This window comes from Heterodontus francisci, chromosome 47 (assembly GCF_036365525.1).
Source record: "Heterodontus francisci isolate sHetFra1 chromosome 47, sHetFra1.hap1, whole genome shotgun sequence".
NCBI classification, from domain to species: domain Eukaryota; kingdom Metazoa; phylum Chordata; class Chondrichthyes; order Heterodontiformes; family Heterodontidae; genus Heterodontus; species Heterodontus francisci.
Genome location: NC_090417.1, coordinates 11,871,093 through 11,895,574, shown reverse-complemented (window position 1 = coordinate 11,895,574; position 24,482 = coordinate 11,871,093). Strand labels below are relative to the sequence as shown.

General features: G+C 44.6%; 1 protein-coding gene across 3 annotated transcripts; it reads left to right on the top strand.

The window, feature by feature from the left end:
• The first annotated feature begins 190 nt into the window (after positions 1 to 190).
• On the top strand, positions 191 to 24,263 carry LOC137357077 (beta-centractin). Of its 3 annotated transcripts, none has more exons than XM_068023068.1 (11): positions 191 to 349; positions 2,774 to 2,838; positions 5,279 to 5,354; positions 7,367 to 7,492; positions 10,323 to 10,447; positions 11,101 to 11,317; positions 13,291 to 13,383; positions 14,283 to 14,457; positions 15,778 to 15,839; positions 15,933 to 15,973; positions 19,822 to 24,263. In XM_068023068.1, exons 1-11 carry the CDS (start codon positions 302 to 304, stop codon positions 19,922 to 19,924), a joined length of 1,131 nt encoding a protein of 376 aa, XP_067879169.1. In that variant the 5' UTR covers positions 191 to 301; the 3' UTR covers positions 19,925 to 24,263. The 3 variants fall into 3 exon arrangements, with proteins under 3 accessions (XP_067879169.1, XP_067879168.1, XP_067879167.1); XM_068023067.1 differs by having other exon boundaries at positions 210 to 349; positions 19,795 to 19,824; XM_068023066.1 differs by lacking the exon at positions 19,822 to 24,263 and adding an exon at positions 19,627 to 19,775 and having other exon boundaries at positions 210 to 349.
• Positions 24,264 to 24,482: the final 219 nt, after the last annotated feature.

The window sequence follows — 24,482 nt, the reverse complement described above, 5'->3', positions numbered from 1 at the left end:
TTCAGACTTCAGCCTCCTGCAGGCTTCCTGGTCTATTGGTTAGCTGTTGACCAATCCGAAGGCACTCTCCCAGCACCTCTCCGTCTGTTGGCTGACACCTTCACCAGTCACTGCGTCGACCGTTGGGGAAGGCGCAGCCAATTGGGGAGTCCGTTGGCCGAGTGCCCTGCGGGTCAGGGTGTGTTTGCGCAGGCGCAGTGCGCCAGCTTCGGCGGGCGGTTTTCCGGGTGTGCGCAGGCGCCGAATTAGCATTTGGTCTCCGGTTCGCGGTGAGAAAGGAAATAAAAAAACGATTTTGCTGATGGAGTCCTATGATATAATCACGAATCAGCCCGTAGTTATCGACAATGTGAGTAACTGGCAGGCATTTCTTGATGTCAAATTGTTTAGGGGCCGCAACGGCTGCCAGTAGCCTTTAAAGGGATGCTCCCTGCTCTCACCCACTGAATTTTGCCGACAGAAAAGGGGCAGGCAGCTTGAAGACTTGGTGATGTTTCCACCACTGTTCACCAGCCCCAAAGGAGTGAGCATAGTGACATTTCACTGCTGCTCTCTTATTTCACCCTCCTGAAGGCACCGCCCTCTGTCAGAAATCTGGTGGCATGAATTACTGAGAGTTTCAGCTGGGATAGAATTCCTGAAGTAAAAATAACAAGACATGCTGGAAAGACAACGTTGGTCAGGCAGGGAAACAGAGTTGACCTTTCAGACTGATGATACCTTCTTCAGAAATCAGAGATCTACCAGGTTCTAACCAAGTGCAGTGGTAGAGCAAAGAGGGAAGGGGAGTAACAAATAGAAGGAAAGATCTGTGATCGGATGGAGGTATTAAATAATGCAAGGGATGGGAGTGCAAGGCAAAAATGGGTGGTAATGAGACAAGTAAAGATGGACTGGGAGGAGGTGTCAAAGGCAGAAATATTTGCAACAGCTGCTCTCAGTTTTACAAAAGGGAGCAGTGGTTCAAATTCATGGAGCTTCATTAGAGTTCAGAACTTTTGGGCAACATCTCAACTCTTTTATCAACTGAGGACAGCGACTCCTGCTTTCATTCCATTTTCACCCGATGAAACGCACATCGGAATGAATAAATGCAGTTATACAGCTGTGACCAGAAAGAAAAGCCATGAAATTCTCATGATTGGTGTTTCGAAACCCTCCCAGGTTGTTGATGTTTTCTGAAATGGCCCACTCAGGCAACCAGGGCTGGGTAATGAATTCACTTATTTTGCAAACATTTTGAAAACTTACTTAAAAAGGAAGAGTGAGTGTGGATGTTGGACGAGGTTAGATCTTGTAAAGTGATGGTCACATTCCCCACTTGTTGTCATCCTCCTCATCCTTTCTTCCACCCTCTCTAGTCCTCCCTCCTTTGGTAATGTAGTTTCTGTCATGTCTCACACAGGAAGACTGGACAAAATACTGAAATAGTTGAATCCTACCCTGGTCAGTGTTTGCTTTTTTAGGAGAGAGGGACAGAAAAAAATGCAGTATGTGCCAGTTTTAATTCCACCTCTCCAGCTCCAAAGAATTTTTGGATGAAATGTTTTTGTATGTGTTTGGTGCCAAATGTCATTGCAGCAGCAAGAGATGATACTGCCACATATTATACAGTAACGAAGCCATACTTGTCACAGAAGAATTTAATGCTAAAAAAGATTGAAAAAGTGAAATTCAGAGTCATGCTTAATAAAGATATTCGGATAAGACGGCACAGATTCAAACTGACAAGGGAGAAAGTCAAGACTACTGTCTCGGTGCTGAAAATGTGGATAGCATTTTCACTTTTATAAATAGCATCGTCTACAAAAGTGAAGTCGTAATGATAGGTTTGTAGAAGGCAATGGCCACAGTTAGACTAGTAATTTCGTTGCCCCATTATACATAAAAGGATGTTAAAGACATAGAGATCATACTGAGCAACACATGGATTTGTGTTTTAAATAGTATCATTCCCAATTTCTTCCTCCATTGCCTTAGCCATTCCTGTGAAGAGATTCCAGATTTCAGTTCTGAACTGATCCTTTGCCAATTTGAAATTGTGTCTGTCCTACTGTCACAGTTTAATTTGTATTGTTGCACATTCATCTCCTGTGCCATAATTTATACAAATTACATAGGAATTATTACATGAAAAATAGATCAGTTCCATCTAGTTTACCTTCTGCCATCCTGTAGTTGCATTATACACTGAGAATAGAGTATATCAGGTCAAAAATTGTGTGTGTGTGTGTGTGTGTGTGTGTGTGTGTGAGAGAGAGAGAAAATGAACCTCATGAAGATGGATGAAGTAGCCAGTGGTATTAAAAAGGTATTTGTGGCTCACTGATTTAACCTGTAGAGCTGTTGCAGAGTGTATTCCAAGATTTTATGACTGCACAGACCAGGAGGTCAAGCTTCAGTCCCTTGGCCGTGCTGAGTTAATAGACCTCACGCAGGATGAATGGTGGAGTGACTGCAATTCACCTCAGTACGTCCAGGCCTGGGAAGAAGGGATAGCACAGGTGGTGCGGGCTGGAATGAGCCAGCATTTCTGCACTTCATCACTACCAGTTGGCCCAGGCTGGAAAGTGCTCATGCGCATATTGGGCAAGAACCAGACTGGTCTGAGTTGTGATGCCATCTGTGGTTAAATAATCTGCCAACACTTGTTGACCAGTTGCTCCAATGACGAATGTTAACTCGGGTAAGATGCTGGAACGTGGCATGTGTATTTATTGGAAAGTTGAAAGCCTATAATTGGTCTGTGTAACTTTTCTTTTTTTCTGTCCAGGGTTCAGGAGTTGTCAAAGCTGGGTTTGCTGGTGATCAAATCCCCAAGTACTGTTTCCCCAATTAGTAAGTATGTTATACCGATAAACAGTTCATGGCATAGCGTGACCATTTAGCAGGGTTTTTTTGCACCCTTCTGTATTTGTTTTGGACAAATGTTCATGCTCATCACAGTGAAAGATATACACGAGGAACTGAAGGAGATGTAGCACTCTGGTGATATTGAGGAAAGTGCCCCACAGGCTCTTTCGCCCCAACTTAAAAGAGCCCCCACAACTGCACTCACTTTTGATGGTTCCATTTCTCACACACATCAGTCATCCTGTGGCCTGTCAGAGCACAATCAGCAGTTAGTTGAGTTAGGAGCAGTATTGTGCTGGTTCATCTGACAGCTCACTTGGTAAGGGCAGCCAAAAATCAAGCAGCTCAAGCCAGAAAATCCATGTTTTCATCCCTGGTTTGTGCTTTGTTTTTTTTTACCTTTAGCTTGTGGAGGAACTGCCCTTCTCACCTGAGAGATAAAGCATTGTGAACTCCCAGCACAGGCCTTCTGGAATGTCTGTCTGTCTGTGGATCACAATATTGTGCATTTGTGGAGTCTCTCTCTGTCCATTTGGGTAAATCATCTGTTGAACTGTGCATAGCGAGAGTTTGTACCTTCAGGAGAGAGTTGGCGGTGCTTGGCAAGAAATGGTCATGAAGTACAGATTGAACTTGGTGTGAAAATGCAAATTAAAAATGTAGGAGGCATTCAGTCTTCAACAATATGGTGTATCACTCAGTGACACCAAATGGAACTAATCCATCCATGATCAAGTCTCATTAAGTGTCAGTACGGTCTTAACATTTTACCAATACGAAAATATATTTTCTTAAGCTCATTAGAATGGTAGATATGATGCAATTAGAATCGACAGGCAGGATTTTGTGGTGAGCCGCGCAGTGACTGCGCTTGCCACTGACATCGACTAAATCTCCGCACAACCCTAACATGATCCTGGTGGCAAGAAATTTAGCTGCTTTAAGGGTGGACTCCCTCCCGCCATGGGTTGCAGCAAGGCCTAGCAATGCAGGCTAGCGCGGGTGAAAATGGCAGGCAGTTATGGGCATGGGACCACAGTCAGTGCACCACAGAAACTGCAAAACAGAGGGCTGCTGGAGTAAAAAGGTTTGGAAAATCCCATTTTGAAAAAAAGGGCTTGGAAAATCCCATTTTTAGTCGACATAATTTATGAAATGAAAAGGGTAGACATTTTAAAAAGTACAATAATTTTGTCAGGTAAATCATTTCAAACAGTCTGAAGTCATGCTTCAAAGTCAAAGATTTTAATTTTTAAACGAGATTAATCAGACTTTTGAAACACTTCATATTAAAGTTTAAATCAATCCATTCTAATTTCTAAAATGGTGTGTGCTTCCTCATTAAGTATTCAAATACTTATGCCTCAAAATACAGTTGTAAACTTGAAAAGTGTAATTAATTCAGAATTATTGGGTAATTAGCCCAAATTCATGATGCTTCCTTGATGTTTGAAGTTGCGAAACCTCGTGAGTGGCGTTGGTTGGCCCACTGCAACTTTTGGATTCGCGCACTGCTCCAGGAGTTGCAGAGCTTCTCCAATGTCCAGTAGTGGTGAACACTGAATGCATAGCTACTGCTGGCATTGCAAACTCCAGCCCCTAGATGCATACAGAAGGAGGACAGTTTGACCCATCAGTTCTTTGATAGGCTTTTTGAAGGAGCTAACCAGTTAGTCCCACTTGCCCCGTAGCTCTGCACATTTCTCCTTTTCAGTTTCCAGCTCCCTTTTGAAATGTACTATTAAATCTGCTTCCACCACTGTTTTGAGGATGTGCATTCCAGATTACAACAACTCATCACATTGACAAAAACTCCAGGGAGAAAGATTTTTTTTAATGACCTAGAATATGTGTCTTCTGGTGACTGACCCTGCTTCCAGTGGAAAAACTTTCACCCGATCAACTTGACTGAAATCCCTTCTAATTTTCAACACCCCTATCTGTTCTGAGAGCAATTCCAGCTTTTCTTATCTTCATGGCTACTGAAGTCCCTCATCACTGGTACCATAACAGTATATCACCTCTGCATCCTTTCCAAGGCCTCGATATCTGTACTCAAGTGAGAAATCCAAGTTCACATCAGCAAGATGCTATATCTCAACAGTGACGGTGGAACTGTATCCTCAGTTTGAATCAAGGTGAGGAAACGAGGATGGTTAAGGCTTTGGTGAGGTTGCAGATGCAATTTGCCTGTTACACCTGTGCTGTTCATCATGCAGCTCAGAAGAGGCATTCCGAGCAGTTGACTGGGTGATCCAAATCAGAGGAATTCGTCTTGCTGGACTTGTGGCCAGCAATAAAATAGACCTTTATCAGAAGGAAGATCAAGTATGTTTTGGCTGAGTTTGTCTTGTGAATTAACGAAACAGCCCTCCCAGGATTGTCCCTCCCCTTAACTTGTTAAAATTCTTCTGTTTTCACCTAGTGTGGGACGTCCAAAGCATGTACGAGTGATGGCAGGAGCATTGGAGGGCGATCTGTTTATTGGACCGAAAGCTGAGGTATTGTGTTGGCTCCAGATGTTAACATGGTTCATGAAAATAGTCTTCCTTGTAGAAGACGGAACCGTGAGGCCACTGAAAGCTCATGGGGTTACGATCTTAATTTACCCTGAAACTATTTTTTGCAAGTGAAGGCATTCCTCAGCTGTGAGTTGCTGCAGTTGCATTCCCAGTAACCATGTGCTTGTATTTTTTTTTTTAAGACGCCCAAAGCCTCAAGAAGCAGCAGTTCCGTTGAGGGGAATACAACAGGAGTCAGCTATTTAGCCCCCAGACTGTGTTCTGCCATTCATTTAGATCAGGCTGACATGTATCGTCACTCCGTCTACTCACCTTCATCCTGAATAGCGTTTGCCGAACAAAAATCCACCAATCTCCGTTTCGAAATTTTCTGTTGACCCCGCCCCCACCTCAGCCTCAACAACTTTTTGGGTGAAGAGTTTTCCAGATTTTCACTATCATTTGTGTGGAGAAGTTTTTTCTCACATTCCCTCTAAATGGCCTTGCTCTAATTTTCAAGTTCTGTACTCCCCCATCACAGCTAACAGTTTGTCTCTATCAAGCCTTTCAATTTCTTGAAAATAAAACCAAAATACTGCGGATGCTGGAAATCTGAAATAAAAACAGAAAGTGCTGGAAAAACTCAGCAGGTCTGGCAGCATCTGTGGAGAGAGAAACAGAGTTAAGGTTTCAGGTCAGTGACCCTTCTTCAGAACTGGCAGAAATAAGAAATGGAAAAGATTTGAAGCAAGTAAAGCGGGGGTGGGGCAAGAGATAACAAAAGAGAAGGTATTGATAGGACAAGGTCCTACAGCCTGCCGGACTGAACATTGAGTTCAATAATTTCAGAGCACGACGGGCCCCCATTTTACTTTTATTTTCAGTTATTTTTTCTTTTTTTTTGTGTTTATTTTGTTACGGTTTGTTCAGTTTGTTTCCACTGTGCCTACCCACTGTTTGTTTCATGTTTGTGCTTGTGGCTGTTCAGTTTTCAGTCCGTTAACACCCTATCTGTACGCATGCTTTGTCTTTCAGCACACCATTAACATATTGTTTGCCTTTGCTCCATGACCTTTTGGTCAGCTATTCTGTGACCTTGTCCTATCTACACCTTCTCTTTTGTTATCTCTTGCCCCACCCCTGCTTTACTTGCTTAAAAGCTTTGACATTTCTTATACCTGCCAGTTCTGAAGAAGGGTCACTGACCTGAAACCTTAACTCTGCTTCTGTCTACTCAGACGCTGCCAGACCTATCAATTTGTTTGATGATTTTAAACACCTCACCGAGCAAAGGAGACCTGGCTAGCACTTGGTTCCTGGACAGTGTTGCGAGTGACACTGGTTTCCAAGAATGCATCATCATTTTTTTAATGTTGCAGCATTCTTTGCTATTTTAAATGTTTTTAACTTAGATTTTCACTGAGGTTAAGTGGCCTTGCAACGCAGAAGGAGCCAAGACAGAGATACATTTAGATCTGCTGTCAGTCTGAGTAGGAGTCCCCAGCTCCCATTTTGTACCGGATCTTGACTGCAGGAGCAAGATCAATGGCTCACTGTGTGCAGATTTGGAGATACAAATGGACATTTCAGAGCCCTGTGCTATTGTCTGTATTGTTGCCCTGTCATGATTGTGTCAGCTGCACTGTTGAATTGCAGCGATTGCTTCTTGTTTCTCGACTTCAGCTCCAAGTGTTGGAACCCCTGTGTTTTATCGCTGGCCCTTGCTAAGTTTGCTTAGCCATGAGAATGTTGCTCTCACTGTCGATGCCACTTCCTGATCTAGTGACTCCTTCAGGAAAGCATGTTGATGTGAGGACAATTTTGGGCGCTGCAATGTGCACATGAGTGACCACTTGGGCAAGGTAACTGAAGGCAGCTGGCACCCAGCAAGGTTCAGCACCTTGGAGACCACCGTTGGGATCAGTGGTGGGGGAGTAGTTTCAGTCATGCGTTTATTTGTGTTAAAATTATGTCCTTCTCATCCTGATCTCTCCTACCTCCTCCCACATTAGGAGCACCGAGGCTTGCTCTCGATTCGTTATCCCATGGAACACGGCATTGTGCAAGACTGGAACGACATGGAGAGAATCTGGCAGTATGTTTACGGAAAGGACCAACTGCAGACCTTCTCTGAGGAAGTGAGATCATTGCAGTTATTTTGTTTGTATTGCAGCAGTTAATTTTCCCTGACATGATTGTGATGGTCCAATGCTTCCAACCATCCAGAACTCCATCTCCTGCATAATATCTTTACCACAAGACCCACTCATCTATCACCCCTATCCTTGCTACTCTCTTCATCAAATTTAAACTTCTTATCTCCCTTGCACTCACTTCTCCACACCTCTCTCTCCTCCTACATCTCTGCTGTCACCCAGTGCTCTACCCACACTGGTCTGCTGTGCTCTCCTCTCCCTCTGCTCGAAAACCAGTGACTGAGCTTTCAACCAGCTTGTTGTAACTCTGGATCTCTCTGGGAAAACCCTTCCATTTGTTCTCTGTGTAGTTTTGGTCCTCTTAGGAAGGATATTATTAACTTAGAGGGAGTGCAGCGAAGGTTCACCAGACTTGTTCCCAGGATGGTGGACTGTCTTATGAAGAGAGATTGGGGAAACTAGGCCTGTATTCTCCTAGAATTTCGAAGGATGAGAGGTGATCTCATTGAAACATATAAAATACTTAAAGGGATAGACAGGGTAGATGCAGCTAAGATGTTTCCCCTGTTTGGGGAGTCTAGATCCAGGGGACACAATTTCAAATTAAGGGGGAAGCCACTTGGGACAGAGATGAGGAGAAATTTCTTCACTCAGGGTTGTAAGTCTTTGGTAGGAAATTCTCTACCCCAGAGGGCTGTGGAAGCTCAGTCATTGGCTATGGTTAAAGCAGAGATTGACAGATTTCTAAATACAAATGACATAAGGGGATATGAGGATAACGTGGGAAAAAGGCATTGAAGTGGATGATCAGCCATCATCATATTGAATGGCGGGGCAGGCTCGATGGGCTGAATGGCCAGCTGCTGCTCCTATATTCACCTCTTCCTTCAGAAGCCTCCTGAAAACTTCCCTCTTCGACCCTCCCTTCAGCCACCTCCTCTCATATCTTTCTTCCCTCAACTCTGGTCTGATCTCCCCCTTCCCCACATCCCCCACCACCTCACCCTCACTGTGAGACACTGTCAGGGTGCTGTATAAATGTAAGTTGAGTGCACTTTTGGCATTGATATTGACATTGGTATTGGAATCGGCTGCAGGTTAGCTATCAGTCTTTCAGACCCCACTTATACTGCTGTCTCCATCTTGGCTCCTTGACCAGGAAGAGTTTAACTCTGCATGTATTTTAACCCTGCACTCTGCTCCCCAACATCTGTATTAAGGTTACAATTTCTTAGAAGGACATGGTGCTGTCCCCGCTCTCCAAAGAAAAACTTTTCAAATAAAGTTTTAACAGATCTTGGAATCGGCACCCCACTTTGAAAGTTGCGTCCTGGTTGCAGTTAAACCGGGCTTTGACGTCCAACTGGTGTCCAGCTAGAGCATTTTGGTGATTTCTCACTGTTTGTGTCAGTGTAAAACCAGAGCCACTCTGCATTGAATCACACAATACAGGATAATTGGGCTTCATGATTTCAGACTGCTCCTTTGAGGGACTGCTGTGTTGGCTGAGTGCTGTGCAGGGCTGTGCAGTTTCCTGCTGAAGTTCTGCTTCAAAGGAGTATCCTACACTTGTTCCTTGGGTTCTAGTTCCCTGTTGAGTACTTCCTTTCCTAATCTTGGCTGCGGCTGAGAAGTGAACAGGAGAGTGTTGTCATTCCTGGGAAGCTGCCTTTCAGCAGCATTGACCGATAATCCGAGCCACAGGCCCTCTGGGAGTCGGGTCAAGGAGACTGAGCTGGAAATGGAGAGGAATGTGATTACCTCATCGGACAACTTCCAAGTGACACAATCTTCCATTTGTACATGTTGCATTTTTGGACTAATTTTGCACTGAAGATGAGACAGATGTTGAAACACTTTGCATTGTCGCTGGCACAACCAGTTTATCTGGCTGTGTTTTAAAAAGAAAAAACGTTTTTTTGGGCTTTATAGGTAGAGGCAAAGATGACAAAAGCAAGGAACCAGGGATGAGTGACTTCTGTTAATTGGAAAGACTAGAAAGGCTGAGATTGATGTCCTTAGAGCAGGTAAAGTTAAGATGAGATTTCATAAAGGGATTCAAAATTATAAAGGGTTTCATAATACTGTTCGTATTTGCAGGGGAGTTGGTAACTAGAGGACATAGATTTCAGGTCATTGGCAAAAGAACAAGAGCGGAGATGAGAATTTTTGTTGTGCAGTGTGTTATTATGAAGTAGCTTTGTGAAAGGGTGGTGGAAGGAGATTCATCAGTAACCTTCAAAAGGGAGTTGGATATGTACGAAGTATTTGTCGCACAGAAACAGGCCTTTCAACCGAACGAGTCCATCCAGGGTTAGGGCTAGAGGGGAACATTCGAGGAGTGGGACTAACTGGATTGCTCTTTAAAGAGCCGGCACATGCACGATGAGCCAAATGGCCTCATAAGCTGCATGACACTGTCATTTGACCCATCCTTGTCAACGTGAAACACTTAAAGGCCAGCTGCACCACAGCAACGCTGGAGAATAACGCTTACTCTGCACTGCCCATCAAACACTCCCAGGTCAGGAACAGTGTAATGCAAAGCTTTCTTTACCCTTCCTCCTCCAACAATAAACATCAGCTTCAACCTCCAAAGGTACATAATCTGTGTGTATAATCTTTCTACTCCCCTGAGTGAAGTGTGTGTGAGATTTTTGCGGGCCCTTACCTCTTTGGAGCCAGATTTGAGATTGTGGTAAATTTGTATCATGTAGGACCCTTGCAGGAAAAAGATCAATGTCTGAGTATTGCTGTAATAAGAACAGTGGTGCGGATAATCCAGGACAAAGCTGATCTATTTCTCTTGCAGCATCCAGTGCTCCTCACAGAAGCTCCACTAAATCCAAGCAAAAACCGGGAGCGGGCAGCAGAGGTGTTTTTTGAGTCGTTCAACGTCCCTGCACTTTTCATTTCAATGCAAGCGGTTCTGAGTCTGTAAGTTGCCACAAATGAACTGTTTGCTTCTTTGATTAATCGTATTCATAATTTCTGACTTTTTTGGTTTGGAGTTTTGAACTGCATAGCAACATCTACAATCTTCAAGCAAACACAAGTGAAGGAATTAGTTCTAAAAAGAAAAGTCTCACTGCCTTTGCTTTCTTCCCAACTCTTTTTTTCCTGAAGAGACTGACTCTCGCTGGGTTATAGCTCCACGGGTACCAGAATGACGATCACAATCCACCAAAATGGTCAGTTTTCAGCTTGCCAGGCAGGTGAATAGCGAAGGGTGCTGTAAACAAGCGTGACCCTGTCCTTCCCTGATGCCCACATGCATGCATTCCCAGCTGGAGTCTCTGGAAAGTGATCAGGGCAGAAACACAATCTGATTTCTTTTCCCCACCCCAAGACACTTGAGGCTAATTGTTGGGCTGCAACTGCTCTCCTAGTTAAGATCACTGAACTCATCTATCGGTTGACTCTGAAGCCTTCCTGGGTTATGTGGCTCTGTATCACTTCAGTCATCACGGAGCTGGATTTTTAAGTCACTCAAACTATGACAACCTTTTTATTCGAGTCAAGTGTGCTTTCTGGTGAGTGAACACTGGCACCCTGCACTGTTAATCAATTGTCTCCCAACTTGGCTGCAGATACGCCACTGGACGTACCACAGGTGTAGTGCTGGATGCTGGAGATGGTGTAACTCATGCTGTTCCAATCTATGAGGGCTTTGCAATGCCACACTCCATTATGAGGGTAGATGTAGCTGGCAGGGATGTGTCACGCTACCTGCGCCTGCTCCTCAGGAAAGAAGGGTACGATTTCCACACAACTGCAGAATTTGAGATTGTCAAAACAATTAAAGAGGTGGGTGCTCTTTATTTTTACACGTATTCATTCAGAGTTTGTGGATGTCTTTGGCAAGAGCAGCATTTATTGTCCATCCCCAAGTGTGCTTGAGAAGGTGGCGATGAGCTGCTGCTTGAACCGTTGTAGTCCTTGTGATGATGATAGTCCCACACTGTGGTTAGGTGGGGAGTTGCAGGATTTTGATCCAGTGGTGATGAAGGAACCATGATATACTGCCAATCAGGATGGTACATGACTTGGAAGGGAACTTAGAGGTGGTGGTGTTCCCATGTAGCTGTTGCCCTTGTCCTCGCGTGGCACAGGTTGTTGGTTTGGGAGGTGCTGAAGAAAGAAATTGTAAAATTTACAGGTCAATCTGTGAACAGAGGAAGGAAGAGGAGAGAGCATGTTGTCTGCCAGTGGAGAAATGTGTTGATGTGAATGTTTCATCTCCCCTTGGGGATCAGAGAGGATTAATAGAGATCTTTCATTCAGCAGATAAAATGAAATGAAATGGGTTAGATGCCATCATGACTAGACTGACTGCTATTAAGAGCAGGACTTGGGGGATCTGAGTGGTCTTCGGTCATTCTGTCCTTCCTTATGACTGACCAATGAAATCATTTGTAACATTCGGCATAAACTATTTATGATTCGTAACAGCAGGAGTATGCCATTTAGCCCGTTGGAGCTGATTTATATCTTAACTGCACCTGTCTTGTCTGCAAATCCTTTCATACTGTCTCAAGCAAAATCTAGCAATCTCAGAATTATATTTGTTAATGGAGCTAGCATCTCTGGTTTTTGTGGGAGAGTTTTACTGGGCATTGAATTTTTGTCTATGGGCCCCTTCTTTCACCCTGTGCATGATGTATCAGTCTCCCCCATCCAGACCGATCACCTCAATCGCCATCTTGCCAATTGAGCGGGAAACGTGTGAGATGCCAGTTTTCTACCTCAGGATTGCAGTCAGAAAAATGTCAAGACAGTGCTGGTGATATCTAGCATTTCTATTGCATTCCCTAGCTCTCTAGTAGCTGAACACAAGAAAATGCTATTGAGCGTGGATCAGGCAGCATTACATTTTTCAGACACAGAAAGAGGCCATTTGGCCCAACTGGTCCGTGCTGATGTTTGTGCACCACATGAGCGTCTTCCACCGGACTTCACCTCATTCTGTCAGCATATCCTGCAGTCATGAAATGGTTCCATTAAAGGCTATCATCCTTGTAATGTCTCTCCGAATCTCGGGAAGGCATCAGTCCTCAGCCCTTTTCCAAATTGCCATTGTTTATTTTTTGCACCGAGTGATTTAATCTGTCCGTTGCTTATGTCAGTGGGACATGAAAGCCCAGGCCCAATCTGACACATGCACGTTATTGGATCATGATCAAAAGTGGTTACCCTGGACGAGTTTCCTTCCTACAAATGGGGGACAGAGCAGTTGGTGGCACTGAGGGCAAATCCAGTGCCTCTTCTAGCACCAGCCTGAGGACATGTATGTCAGCATTGATGGGTGGTTGCATGTGGCAGCAGGGTGGTTCTGGGTTTTCCACTTCTGCACTCTATGGTCTTAGCTTTTTTCCCCGCTCTCCATTTCAGAAGACAAGAAAATCATGGACTGCTGCACGCAAGTGCAAAACTGTGACCAGGATCTTGCTGGTGCGTGTGACTCAGCTGCTCACAGTGCAACCTGTTCAGCCATTATGAGAGCCAAGCTTGTTGCTTTTCACCATATTTATATAGTGTGGCAAGAGATGATTCCTAAAGTACGCAGTTGCAACTACTATCCTCACACTTGGGATTTGCACGATGTTGACAGTTCTTTTTTTAGCTGTTCCTCACTTGCCAGTCAGTATAATTTCAGCACTGCTTCTGCACGCCCTGTCGCCTCTTCTCGTGCACACAGATGTTGTCTGTATTTGTGTTTCAGCAGGAACCTTTCAAGCACTGTTTTTGAGACCAAGATTGACATGTTTCTTGCTTTGCAGAGGGCCTGTTACCTATCGATAAACCCACAGAAAGATGAGACGCTGGAGACCGAGAAAGCACAGTACACTCTTCCTGATGGGAGCACTTTAGAGGTATTGTTGGAAGAAAGTTAATAAGTCACACAGTAATTATAGAGGTGTGAGTCCCTTGCCTCATAATCCCTCTCCATTTGCCTCCACTCATCTCTTGTCGGTGTTGCACTATCCTAGAATCCAATTTCGTAGGCCCTGGCAGCCCTCTTGTGACTAATTTGAGTGGTCATTCTTCATGTCTGAACCTGGATCATGACCATCAGCAGGCTATTTGATAGAGGAGGGCATCACTGCCAACTCCTATCTTGTCCTTGCTTGACTTGCACATATGCAGCAGAATCACATTGTGACTGATCTGGTTATCCTTTCCATAGCCAGGGGTTGTTCGAGAAATCGCCAAGCCTGTTTGTGAAGGAGACACTGAGACTAGGATGCTTTGGTGTAGATTGTTCATTGCTTGTCACAGAGCTTACTTCTGCTGTCCAAACAACACCCCTAGCCAGGGCTGGCTGACTTTTCTTTATTTAGGTATATATAATATCTATTTTATGCACTTGAATACAATGAACTAATTAACACTTAACTCCTGTTCACCCTATTATCTTGAACTGCCAGGTATTTCTCATCCATTAACAGAACTTCAGATCCTAACAAGAGTTGCTGGTTTGACTGAGGTTATCGAACTTGGCATAATATCGATCCTGGTTTCTGTCAAGATGGAAATGCCTTGGCTCCCTACAGGATGATGTGCCTAATGGTTCAGTTAATAAAAGCATTGCCTGTGGATGTTTGAACGTATGCTATTAAGAGCTGACTTCAAGGTTCCTTCCCATAACTCATTATTAGCTATTTGATGATGGACAACTGTATCCTAAAGCTCTGCAGCTGCAAGTAAACCTTTGCGATTGTGGCATTTAATTGTTGCGTCTGATGCACTTTTATTTGTTGGTTGCCTGCAGGTGGGACCTGCTCGATTCCGGGCTCCCGAGTTGCTTTTTAAGCCTGACCTTATAGGAGATGAGAGTGAAGGAATACATGAGGTGCTGGCCTTTGCTATCCAGAAGTCAGACATGGACCTGCGCAGGACGTTATTCTGCAATATTGTCCTCTCCGGAGGCTCCACCCTGTTTAAAGGTGTCCGCAAGATGCATTATGTCTAACATCAGATGACTTCTCAGACCAGTCTTTGTTTTCAGATATTCCTTTAAAGTGCTGTTGGTAATAAAGGGTGGTGAATGCAGATCAGTAGTAGGCTTCAAAAGGGAATTGTATAAATTCTTTAAGGAGAAAAAAATCAGGGATATGGGGAAAGAGAAGAGCAATGAGACGAACTAGAGTGCTCTTCCAAGGAGAGCTTGCACAAACTGCATTCCTATTGGCTTACAGACAAGTTCGCAATGCCCAGAATGGGCCAAATGGTCATCTTCTGTGTTCTGCTATCTTGTGGTTCTGCTCTCTAACTGAAGAATGCTGCAACATGTTGCTCCTAATTGGGGAGTTATGGAATAAACATTCTTGGTGTTATATTTTAGAAAGCCAGTTCGAGCCAATCCTTACTCAGTCCAACATTTATTTACAGAGTAAAACAGTTCAAGCATCTACCTCCTAACTAAACCACACTACAGTTTCAGTAAGTGTCTCTTTCTGTGTGCTCACTGAAACTCCAATTAATGGCCTTCACCTGCAAATAATTCAACATTACTGACATACCATTAATACTTAGTTCAGTTACAGTGAGGGTTAGATGCAAAGTAAAACTTCCTCCAGGACTGTATGTGTCAGTTTCAACCTCAGAAGAGCATCTGAATTAGTACAGAATTAGAGACCGTTTCTGTTATGAGCTTGCCCACCGAGGACTGAGCTCCAAGGTGAATTCAGAGGGCAATATGTTAGCCAACAGACAGAATATGTCAGCGTGAGTTAAACTGAAGCTGGCGTATATGGGATAAAAGCCATATGCCACCCCAGTACCAGTTGCCTGAAATCTCCATCATAACTGGAAAATTTACATCCATGGGTTGAGCTGATTTCCTAAGGTACGAGCCTAACCGTTCTCAGCTGATATCTCATGATCAATCACAGACTCTGTTGAATTCACTGAGGCAGATGGAACTTGCTCTATGCTGTGATCCAGAAAAGTCAATGAGCACACCCCTCTGAGAATTCAGAAAGATGTACTGAACTAGATCGGATCCTCTGAAAAGAGGGAATAGGAGGCAAGGCGGGGTGGTACCACGAGCCCATGGCAATATCCAAGATGGGAGGCAGCTTCCATTCACCGCCCCCACTTCCTCAAACGTGTCAGTGGGAGAGAGGTGAGCTCTCTTCGTGATGGGAGCACGCTGCACAAAGGTATTGTGACAGCAGCCTGCCTCCAGTTATGAAGGATCAGAGAGAAAGTCCCACCCGAAACATGTTTTTAAGAACTTCTGTGTTCGTTTCATTGCTTTTCAGGTTTTGGCGACCGGTTACTCAGTGAGGTGAAGAAATTGGCACCAAAAGACGTGAAAATTAAGGTATGAGTGCAGGTTTTAATTTCTTTCCTAATAACCATGTGCTAGAGTTGTTGCAATACGCACAAGTTGTTGACAAATTTTGTTCCTTTGTAGATCTCTGCACCACAAGAGAGGCTGTACTCCACGTGGATAGGGTAAGCAATTGCACAAGTTAGGATCGAGGCATTTTCTTGTGATTTAATTTGTGTTTAGTGGGCTGATGGGTGTTGGGGCCTTGGAATTGAAAATTGTTATATTTTCTGTCCAGTTCCAGTTTGATACAGGGTAGAGCTCTCTCTGTCCTGTCCCATCATATGTTACCATGTTAGGTGTAACTTTGGTTTAATGCATTGTCAGCTCCCTCGATATTAGTTCTCCAAATGTTCAATGGTTGGCTGCAGCATCGCTTGGTTGCAGAGGGAAGTTCCTGGTTCTCTGTCCCAATAAAGTATGTCAGGCCAAACCTCAGACCTCCTCCAGCCATCTTTTACCATTTTCCATGCGAGCCATATGGTGGTGCTTCAAAATAAGATTGCTGAATTAGGGACTGCTTTATTGCTGTTAGAAACTTAACGAAAATGACCCAAATTCACCTCTGTTGGGATTCTTGTAGGCATTGGAGAGGAGAGGCGTGATGTCAGCTGATGGGACCAGGTCTGTCACCTGGAGGCCCAGGATATAGCGTCAGGGGAAGTCAATGAATTGCTGCCGTGTGCTCGTATCAGTCATGCTTCTTTCAAATTGTTTCAACACTATTTACAGTTCTGTTTAAATCAAAACCTGCCAGACATTTAAAATTTATCCATTCGTTGGAAGTATCCCTTGCTTGTAATTTTCTTTTTCCTTTTGGTTGCTTCTGGAACTTTCTTTTTCTAAAAGCAGAAAGGATGTTTGCTCGCATGCACCCACCACCCAAAACCACAGTTGATAAGTGCAAACCTCAAGTGGCAGCTGATGCCACGGGGGAGTGGTACTATGTAAATTGCTCCTTAGAAAGGCCAGCATGGACATGATGGGTCAAATGGCCTCCTGTGCTGTAACGATTCTATGATTCTATGCCAGGCTATATCAGGAACGGTCGCACAGTGGTTATGTTACCGGACTAGTAATCCAGCTGTCTGGGCTAATGCCGCAGAGGCAGGAGTTCAAATCCCACCATGGCAGCTGCGGAATTTAAATTCAGTTCATGAAAGAAATCTGGAATAAAAACCTGAAATCAGTACCATTACTGATACGAGCAATGCTGATCGTGAAACTACCTGATTTCCTGAAGATCCCCATATGTTTCAGTGATTTCCTTTAGGGAAGGACATCTCCAATCCTTATCCAGCCTTTATGTAACTCCAGATCCATAGCAATGGCTATTAACTGCTGTCTGAAGTGGCCTTGCAAGCCACTCAGTTGTATCAAACCGGACAGATCACCCAGCATCAACCTCTGCACCAGACATGACAAAGGAACACCCAGCCCACCTTGCCAAGTCCTCTTCATTAACATCTGGGACTTGGGCTAAAATTGGCGGAGCTTCCCACTGACACGTCAAGCAACAGTCTGACATTGGCTGAAACATGCCAGGAGCTGCAGCAGGCACACCCAAAAATGAGGTACCAATCTGGTGAAGCTCCAGCACAGGGGTACATGCATAATAAACAGCAGAAGCAGAGCGCTAGAGAAAGAACTAAGCGACACACACAAACAACAGACTAGATTGAAGCTCTGCAGCCCTGCCACAACCAGTCGTGAATGGTGGTGGACAGTTAAAGATGTTAGTGCAAAAGACAAGGCTGAAGCGTTTGCAACCATCTTCAGCCAAAAGTGCTGAGTGGATGATCCATCTCGGCCTCCTGCTGAGGTCCCTAGCATAACAGATGCCAGCCTTCAGCCAATTTGATTCATTCCACGTGATATCAAGAAATGGCTGAGTGCATTGGATATTGCAAAGACTATGGGCCCTGACAGCATCCCGAAAGTAGTACTGAAGACTTGTGCTCCACAACTAGCTGCGCCCTAGCCAAGCTGTTACATTACAGCTACAACGCTGTCATCTACCCAGCAATGTGGAAAATTGCCCAGGTATGTCCTGTGCACAAAATGCAGGACAAATCCAATTGGCCAATTACTACCCCATCAGAGTACTCTCAGTCATCAGCAAAGTGATGGAAGGTGTTGTCAACAGTGCTTTCACATGACACTTCAACAGTAATAACCTGTTCACTTCTACTCACCTCCAGACCTCATACAGCCTTGGTCCAAACAGACAAAAGAGCTGAACTCCTGAGGTGAGGTGAGAGTGACTGCCCTTGACATCAAGGCAGCATTTGACTGAGCATGGCATCAAGAAGCCCGAGCAAAATTGAGGGGTCAGTGGAAATGGGGGAAAAGTCTCCACTGGCTTGACTCGTACCTAGCACAAGGGAAAATGGTTGTGGTTGTTGGAGGCCAAACAGCTTAGCTGCAGGAATTCCTCAGGGCAGTGCCCAAGGTCCAGACATCTTATGCTGCATCACGATTGATCTTCTCTCCAACATGAGATCAGAAGGGGGCATGTACTGTTGATAGTATACTGTTCAGTTCCATTCGTAACTCCTCAGATCATGAAGCAGCAAGACCTGGACAGGAGTCAAACTTGGGCTTCTGAATGGCAAGTAACATTTGTGCCAGGAAGTTCTAGGCGGCACAGTGGCGCAGTGGTTAGCACCGCAGCCTCACAGCTCCAGGGACCCGGGTTCGATTCTGGGTACTGCCTGTGTGGAGTTTGCAAGTTCTCCCTGTGTCTGCGTGGGTTTTCTCCGGGTGCTCCGGTTTCCTCCCACAAGCCAAAAGACTTGCAGGTTGATAGGTAAATTGGCCATTATAAATTGTCACTAGTATAGGTAGGTGGTAGGGAAATATAGGGACAGGTGGGGATGTTTGGTAGGAATATGGGATTAGTGTAGGATTAGTATAAATGGGTGGTTGATGCTCGGCACAGACTCGGTGGGCCGAAGGGCCTGTTTCAGTGCTGTATCTCTAATCTAATCTAATCTAATGACCAACTACAAGAAGAGGGAGCCTAACCACCTGTTCTTGACATTGAATGGCATTACAATCACTAACCCCCACCATCAACAGCCTGGGGGTTACCATAAAGCAGAAACTTAACTGGACCAGCCATATAAATATGTGGCTATAAAAGCAGGTCAGAGGCTGGGTATTCTGGGCGAGTGACTCACGTGACTCCCCAAAGCCTATCCACCATCTTCGAGTCAGGGGTGTGATGGAATACTCTCCATTTGCTTCGATGGGTGCAGCTGCAACCACACTAAAGAAGCTCGATAGCATCCAGGGTAAAGCAGTCTGCTTGATTGGTACCCATGTGCCACCTTAAACATTCACTCCCTCCACCACTGGCACACAGTGGCAGCAGTGTGCATCATCAACAAGATGCACTGCAGCGACTCACCAGGGCTTCTTCAAAATCCGTGAGCTCTACCACCTGGAAGGACAAGGGCAACAGACACATGGGAACACCACCACCACCACCTGCAACTTCCCCTCCAAGCCACACACCATCCTGACTTGGAACTATATCGCCATTCCTTTACTGTCTCTGGGTCAAAATCCTGGGACTCCCTACCTAACAGCACTGTGGAAGTACCTGCACCACATGGACCGCAGCATTTCAAGAAGGTGGCTCACCAGCCCCTTCTTTAGGCCAATAAAAGATGGGCAATAAATGCGAGCCTTGCCAGCATCCCCCAAGTGAATGAAAAGAAAGGGAAAAAATTTCAGGTTTGATTGACGGTTCAGTCTTTTTTTCTCTCCTTAGCCCAGGTTGCGATGCCTTGATAATATAACAGCCGTGATTCTGTGGCTGTGACCAGATGCCTCAACAAGCAGTGGATTGAACTTGGGACCTTTCTAGTTTGTATTACTGGCTGCTGTGCCTTTATCCACTGAGTCATTTGGGACCATACTTTGCTTTTTTTAAAATCAGGTTTCTTTGAATTCTTGTCTTCTGCAGTGGATCTATCCTCGCTTCCTTAGACACGTTTAAGAAAATGTGGGTGTCAAAGAAAGAGTACGAGGAGGACGGAGCGCGTGCAATTCACCGGAAGACATTTTAATGTTGCTGGAACAGTGTGAAGTCGGCGTGCTGCTGTGTAAGCTTCATCTCCTGACTATACAACATAACCATGCAGAATGATTAACGGACAAGTAAAATGAGAATTTTTGATGTATACAAAGAGAGGGTTTGGATGCCACTTTGCAAAACAAACTTGCTCTACCCCCTTCAGGAATTGTGTATCTTGGATTGTACATTGTGATTTCCATGCTGTGGGGCAAAATCTGAGGCCATTGCCTGCCATTGGTTTCAACCTTGCTGTTTACAAAAGAAGTTATGTGCACTTGTTCTCGAAGGAAAGTATGTAATGTAATGTTTTTGACCGCAACCCCGTCTCCCATCCCGCACCCCCCACCCCCCGAACCCTGCCTGCCACTTCGTAAACTCGCAGGGGGCATGAGTAGCTTGCTGTTGAGTAGGTCTTATTATTAACAGCTGGGCTGGGAGCGCAGGAGATGGGAAAACTGCTGGAACCAGAGTTCTGTGTTAATGTCCATTTGCACCCATGGAGGGGATTCGAAGCTGAATGTTTTGTGATTTCTTTCTCTTGACTAAGCAGCACTGCAAATGTTCCATGCTGTGATTAGCAAATGGTTAACATGTTTTACACAATGACTAGCACTTTACTTGCAGTGGTTGGGGAAGGAAGGAGGTCTGAGGACCATTTGACTCTGGTCCCAGTGATTTAGTCTGAATAAAGGTAATGAAGTTATAATGAATAATTGATAATCATTCTTTCTAGCACAGTGTAAATTATGAGTTGCCTCCCTGGCAAAAATAATACACTTGGAATCTTTGTTCTCTTTTTCCCCCCCACCGTTCCCCACCCCAGCCCAACCCCTCCATGAAATGTTGAAGGAATTTATTTCTGATTCGATAATAACTGGTCTTCATTATGAAGATAAAGACATTTTGTTTCCTGTTGGGAAATTTTTTAATTGAACTGACATATTCCACCTTGTTCACCAAACAGGCTACTTTTAAGTACAGTCACAGTAGCTAAATACCCACGGTCAGTTTCATACTTGCTGTTGGGAACTGGCGTCCAATAAAATGCTTGCTGGAGATGAACTCTGTAGCTTAAAAGGGGAGCTTTCCTTTCGAGTGGTTGCTCTGTTGAATGTGTTTTTGAAACGGCATTGCACTGGGATCTGATGGGGATTGGGCTTAAATGTGCAGCACGTGGAATGTGATCCCGTCTCCCATCCACCTGTTGCCTTTGACCAGCTTGCTGCTCCAATGTACCTCCCACTTCCCTGACCTGCCAGTGACAGGTTGTTGACTGAGATGGAATTCAGTACCTGGAAATTCTGCATGGTATTGGGAGGCTGGGTTATCGTACCTACCATGCAAGACAATGGACCTTATTTAATATATCTACTGCAAGGACAAATGCAAACTACTGCAACTCCTGGAGATCTGAAATAAAAGCAGAAAATGATGGAAACACGAAGCAGGTCAGGCAGTATCTGTGGAGAGAGGAACAGAGTTAACGCTTCAGCTCGACCGTTCATCAGCACTGGGAAAATGTTAGAGATGGAACATGCTTGAAGCAAGTGCAGAGGGGTGAGGGAAGTAAAGCAAAAAGGCAACGTTTGAGATCCCTTTTCCATTGGAACATCATCCCCTCTGTCATTTAATCTGTCTTTTCCTATCATATCTCTGTGATAGGAAGAAGACATTTAATGACAAAGGGGATAATGGTTCAGTTCAAGAAAGTTGGGTCTTGGGGAGTTGGAAATGGTAACAGCAGAATCATTGCCAGCAGCTCCCACCTGAAAAAGTCGTAATAGTGGCTACAATCTGAGATTGCTGAAATCAGTGATTTCGGAAGGCTGCAAGGTGCCTCATGAAAAGACACGGTGCTGTTCTTCGAGCTTACGTTGAACTTTATTGGATCAGCATCGGAGGAGACCAAGCACAGATTGGATGACCTATCTGCAGAACACCTCTGTTCAGATAGCAAGCATGTCCCCCTCACCCCGAGCTTCCACTTGCCTGTTCTTTTAATTCTCCACCCCACTCTCACTCTGACCTCTCCATCTTTGGCCTCCTACACTGTTCTCATGAACCTCAACGGAAGCTCTAGAACTTCCAACTCATCTTTGGATTAGGCACTTTACTGTCTTCTGAACTCAATGTTGAGTTCAATAATTTCACATCATAACCTCTGCCCCCATTTTTTTTCGGACGTCAGGCATCAATGATGATTATGCTATTTCTCTTTGCACTTCCTGTTGACCCAGCTTTTGTTTGTTCGCGTGGCTCAATGCTCTTCACTTTGCACCATCATCCTTTTTGTCATTTTGTCTCTTCTGCCTGCTACCCGATCACAGTCCTCCCCTTTTGATCTTCACCTGCAACTCCACCCCCCACCCCCAACCTCAGTTCACCCACCTCACCTTTCTCTGCCTCTGTACTTAATTAAAACCTGTTGCATCTCAAACTTTTACCAGTTGTGAGGTAAGGTCAGGAAACCTTACTCTGTTGCTATCTACACAGATGCTGTCAGACCTGCTGGGTTTCTCCAGCATTTTCTGTCCTTACTGCAAAGAGTTGACTTTCCAAGTTTTTTTTAATCTTCCAGTGAAGAGTTGACTGACATCCACGTGGCTGTGGTGCAGTTGATATGTCTTGCTCACCGTGTGGGAAAAGACAGGTTACGGGCCCACATTCAATATCTCTGGTACAGCATATTGTAGAGTGGTTCTGGAGTAAGGTGTTGTTTGGGATTGTGGCTCTCCACAAAATGTTTCTGATAGCCCTGATGTATGTGCAATGCAGGAGAGAGCCCAAGCTACTTAGCTGATTCAGTCAATGTTTCATACAGAGTAAATGTCCAGGCAATTTATAAACCCTGGGATTCATTTATAGCCTTTAAACTGCCCCTTTGCCTCCCATAACTAGGGGTGGGTATATTTTTTTTTTGAGTGTAAGTTTCTCTTGTGTGGATAAATGGGTTGCTCCTGTGAATTGGGGGTCTCTTACGTTATCTGCCAGTCTTAGGTTGGCCCCCTGTTCTCAAGAACCCTGATGGATTTTGCTGACATTTGTAGAGCTCCCTTCAAGAGGCTTCTCCCTCTTTATGGCAGCTTTGCGGTACCTTGTTGTGGCTGAGAAGCCATCAGTGAGCATGACAATATGGAAGCTGCAGCCTCTTGCTTGCCATAATATGCACCAATCTTATTGTAAAGATAAAGGCTAGGTTCTGAAGAGATATTGGCATATAATCGTGTTTCTCCTCAGTGGTCAAGGAGACAGTGCTCAGTGACTTCTATTTGCGATAGTGTCAAATCTTAAAGTTTACTTGATGCTTATTTATGAGCTGGACAGAGTACTTGCTGAAGGTGACCACTTGCCTTCCAGATCTTAATCAAGTGTGCTAATACTATTGGCAACTCATGGTGGTCTTGTCCTGAACAGTAGTCCTCAGTAGATATGCTACAACTTGAGCCAGTGGGCTTTAGTCCATGAACATTTGGCAGATATCTGTTGAAAACACTGGCAGGCATGAGAGGTCGTCTGCATTGGGTTGTTGACTGAGGTTGGTTTCCACTCAATAACCCCTTTAATACTCTGGCAGATATTGGTGACTCAGCTCATTGAATGGCAGGGGGTGGTGCCCACTTTGTGTACTGCACAGTGCAACAGGTAGGATTCTTGACTCTGTTTACCTGCCTTGTGCCTCTGTTTTACCTGGCTAATGCCAACTCGATAAGTTGGTGTGAAAGCCAGGTGTTCAAAACATTGCTGTTCAGTGTGTTATACAGATGCGAAGGTGTCAAGTGTGATACATGATCTCAGCTAGTGTTTGAGTGGGTTAACAATAAGTCTCACCAACCCTTGCGCCAGGGAGGGGAAATTTCAGGTCGGGTTCTCGCTCCTGATCAGAATCCAATGACCACCACTTCCCCCTCTTTCCAACCCCCGCAAGCCCAACCAAGCATTGGGTGAGAGAACAGAGTTGGACTTGCTGTGAGACTTGATGAAGAAGCTGCCCAGAATCTCACAAGGAGAATAGCCTCTTTGGCAATCTATTATAGGGCCTATTGAGACCACGCTTGAGCATGAATTGGGGCTAGGATTGTGCTACGTGGCACTGAAAGCAGTTTTGATTTTTTTTTTTTTTAATTAACTTGCTGAGAAGTTAAAGGTGTATTGAAGAATTCTGGTTCCTGTCATTTTGCCTCCCTGCATCAAGCATTTCAAAAAATGTCTTTGCTGCAGTGCCTTTAACCTTGTTCTAAGAGGTGTGGAAAATCTGGGAATAAAACTGGCATCAGTAAGGTTTACCTCACATGTATTTAAAATAATATAAATAAAAAAGCATTTGAATGAGACTAAGATGGCTCTTTGCTCTCTTTCGGTGTTGTTGATGGAATTATTTTAAATGAGTACACTTTTTTTTCTGTCGATCCTTTTCCATCTGAATTAAAACAGTTGGTAACATTTTAAGAACATAGCGTTAAGGTTTAATGCGTGACTGAACCGCTTGGTATGGTACTGAGCTATGCACATCAGAAAGTTACAGATCCAGCCCTGGGCTCCAGTCAGCTTGT